This window comes from Populus alba, chromosome 14 (genome assembly GCF_005239225.2).
Source record: "Populus alba chromosome 14, ASM523922v2, whole genome shotgun sequence".
In the NCBI taxonomy this organism is placed as follows: Eukaryota; Viridiplantae; Streptophyta; class Magnoliopsida; order Malpighiales; family Salicaceae; genus Populus; species Populus alba.
Genome location: NC_133297.1, coordinates 14,470,069 through 14,472,624, shown reverse-complemented (window position 1 = coordinate 14,472,624; position 2,556 = coordinate 14,470,069). Strand labels below are relative to the sequence as shown.

The window sequence follows — 2,556 nt, the reverse complement described above, 5'->3', positions numbered from 1 at the left end:
TTTCTAGTATTAATTTATGTTCTTTGTATATTTATCTATAATTTTTTAAATACCCACAAATAATTACAAAAAATTCAATAAATGGAAAAAATAATTTAAAAAATTTATGTTACATCAGCAATGAATTAGCAATAAAATTTCTATTGTTAATCAGCAACGGTCATTAACAATGGAATATCCATTGCTGATTTACATATTCAACAATCGAATTTCAACAACGGAAAATTTGTTGCTAAATAAATCAGTAATTGATAATTCGTTGTTAAAAAATTAGCATTTATTATTTATATTTGAAATTATCTATTGCTAATTTTATCAGCAATAAATTTTAATATTATCTATAATGGACTAATTAGTTGCCAACAGGCACATTTTTTTGTAGTGAAGGGTTGCACCACACGAGAGCTAAGGCCGACCAGCATACGTAGAAAAATGTGAGGGACTTGCTGGCTGGACGTACGGAAAGGTTGTGGCTCCTAGAAATTGTAGGAGAAAATTAACTGGAGACTAGCAACAACCCAATAATAAATAAAATAAAATTACACCTTTCATTTCATTTCATGTGAAACGTAAGAACATACAGCAGCTGGCAATATGGACCATATGACCTTGTCTTGTCCCGTTAAAGTAGAAACATGATTGATTAACAAAATTGTTCAAAAAATAAAATAAAATAAGGTTTGGTGTTGTCAGTTGTCACTGAAAATTTAATTAGCATGTTTCCAAAATACCCGTGATCTTTGAAAAAATGGGTAATATACTACAAGCTATAGCTAGCGATTTCTTTCATGGCCAAAGGGATATACACATACAGTACTTCTCAAGGCCATCCCTTTTGCTCATAGAAAAACCAATATGAATCAATTTTGCCAAATTATGTTTCGATTCAATCCCAGACGAAAGATTCAACGCCACATTTCAATCATTAGACGATGCATTCTCCGTATATGGGATCACGTTCTCATTTGTTCATTAGGGAAGCCTGTTCGCTATCGCCGCATGCTGTCACACCGGTCTCTAGCTACCGACGAGACAATGCCGAGCGCAACACCACCACCGATATGTCATAACCATCACGATAATGATTCAGACTTGGTAGCTTTAAAGATTAGCCTCTTAGGTGATTGTCAGATTGGAAAGACAAGTTTTCTGGTTAGTATATATATTTTTTGTAGATTTTTCTATAGAATATTTACGTACATGATTTTTTTAGCCATACGATGGCTGGCTATAACAATTATTCTGTCCTCAAATATTTTGAAGGCAAAGTATGTGGGAAATGAGAAAGATGAGGGCGTGAAGCATAACAACGGTTTGAAATTGATGAAAAAAACATTGATGGTTAAGGATGCACGTATTTCTTATAGTCTCTGGGAACTAGACGGTAAGTTAATTTCCCCAGCATTTTGTGAATAAGCTCACATTCAAAAAAAAAAAAAAAAAAAAAAAATTCCTGCTCCTATCAAAATCTACAATTAATGGTACAAAAAAAAATGTTATTCACGGTGTAGGCGATGAAGGATTGGAGCAGCAAATTCCGGTGGCTTGCAAGGGATCTGTGGCGATTTTGATCATGTTTGATCTAACGAGTCGGGTCACTTTAAACAGGTTTATTTAGTTAAATTATTGATTGTCTATTATTCACTTTCCCCCTCTTAATTTGGATATTAAGGATTGATTAGCAGTATGTTTAATTTATCTATGAAAAGTCCATCATTATTGCAGTGTTATAAGGTGGTACCAAGAAGCAAGGAGATGGAATCAGGTATAAATCTGCATTAGCACACCTTTCTTTGGTTTGATATGTTCTTGGTTGCTGCCGGATTCTGATCATCTTGTGGTGATTTGTTTGCTTTCTTGAATTTTCTTAGACCGCAGTTCCTGTTATAATAGGAACCAAGTTTGATGATTTTATCCAGCTCCCGATAGATCTACAATGGACAATTGCAAGCCAGGTAACATTCCAAAGTTTTGATAAGGTTTTACTCAAACTTTTCATGTTATAATCCTGGATCGCATGCTCATGTTTAAATGCTTGTTTTTTATATATATATATTTAAATTAAACGATTAATCACCTCAGATTTCATAAGAGAACTATTTGATAAATTATTTATGTTTCTCAAGGAAGATGAAGTTTACACCATTGAAGAAAGCATTAATTATTCTTAGTTTTAAGATGAAAGGACTTGATTGATAAATAGATAGAATAACATCAATCAATCGATATTTTAATAGAAATTTATAGACCATAAAAACTTAACTGGAAAATATGAAATGGACCCTTTTGCCTCTTTCTTTTTTTCCTTACATATTTTTGTAAGTTGAATTCTTATTTATGACAGGCAAGAGCATATGCCAAGGTTCTAAATGCAACTCTCTTCTTTTCAAGTGCGACCTATAACATCAATGTGAATAAGATTTTCAAATTCATCACAGCAAAGCTCTTTGACCTGCCCTGGACCTTGGAGCGCAATCTCACCATTGGAGAACCTATTATTGATTTCTAAAAGTTATATTTAGCACGTAGCAAAGCCCCTTTATATATATATATATA

At 32.9% G+C, this 2,556-nt stretch overlaps 1 protein-coding gene across 1 annotated transcript; it reads left to right on the top strand.

Annotated features, from left to right (window-relative positions):
- Positions 1-834: 834 nt before the first annotated feature.
- LOC118040430 (septum-promoting GTP-binding protein 1) lies at positions 835-2,556 on the top strand. The gene is made up of 6 exons (XM_035047369.2): positions 835-1,152; positions 1,264-1,384; positions 1,512-1,608; positions 1,726-1,765; positions 1,872-1,955; positions 2,345-2,556. The coding sequence occupies exons 1-6, from the start codon at positions 856-858 to the stop codon at positions 2,507-2,509; spliced, it is 804 nt and encodes a 267-aa protein (XP_034903260.1). The 5' UTR covers positions 835-855; the 3' UTR covers positions 2,510-2,556.

Excerpts from the sequence above, each read along its gene's own strand:
- LOC118040430 (XM_035047369.2), top strand. The coding sequence starts at position 856 with ATGAATCAATTTTGCCAAATTATGTTTCGATTCAATCCCAGACGAAAG. Across the intron at positions 1,766-1,871 it reads AAGCAAGGAGATGGAATCAG|ACCGCAGTTCCTGTTATAAT; the intron begins GTATAAATCTGC and ends GAATTTTCTTAG. Across the intron at positions 1,956-2,344 it reads AATGGACAATTGCAAGCCAG|GCAAGAGCATATGCCAAGGT; the intron begins GTAACATTCCAA and ends TATTTATGACAG.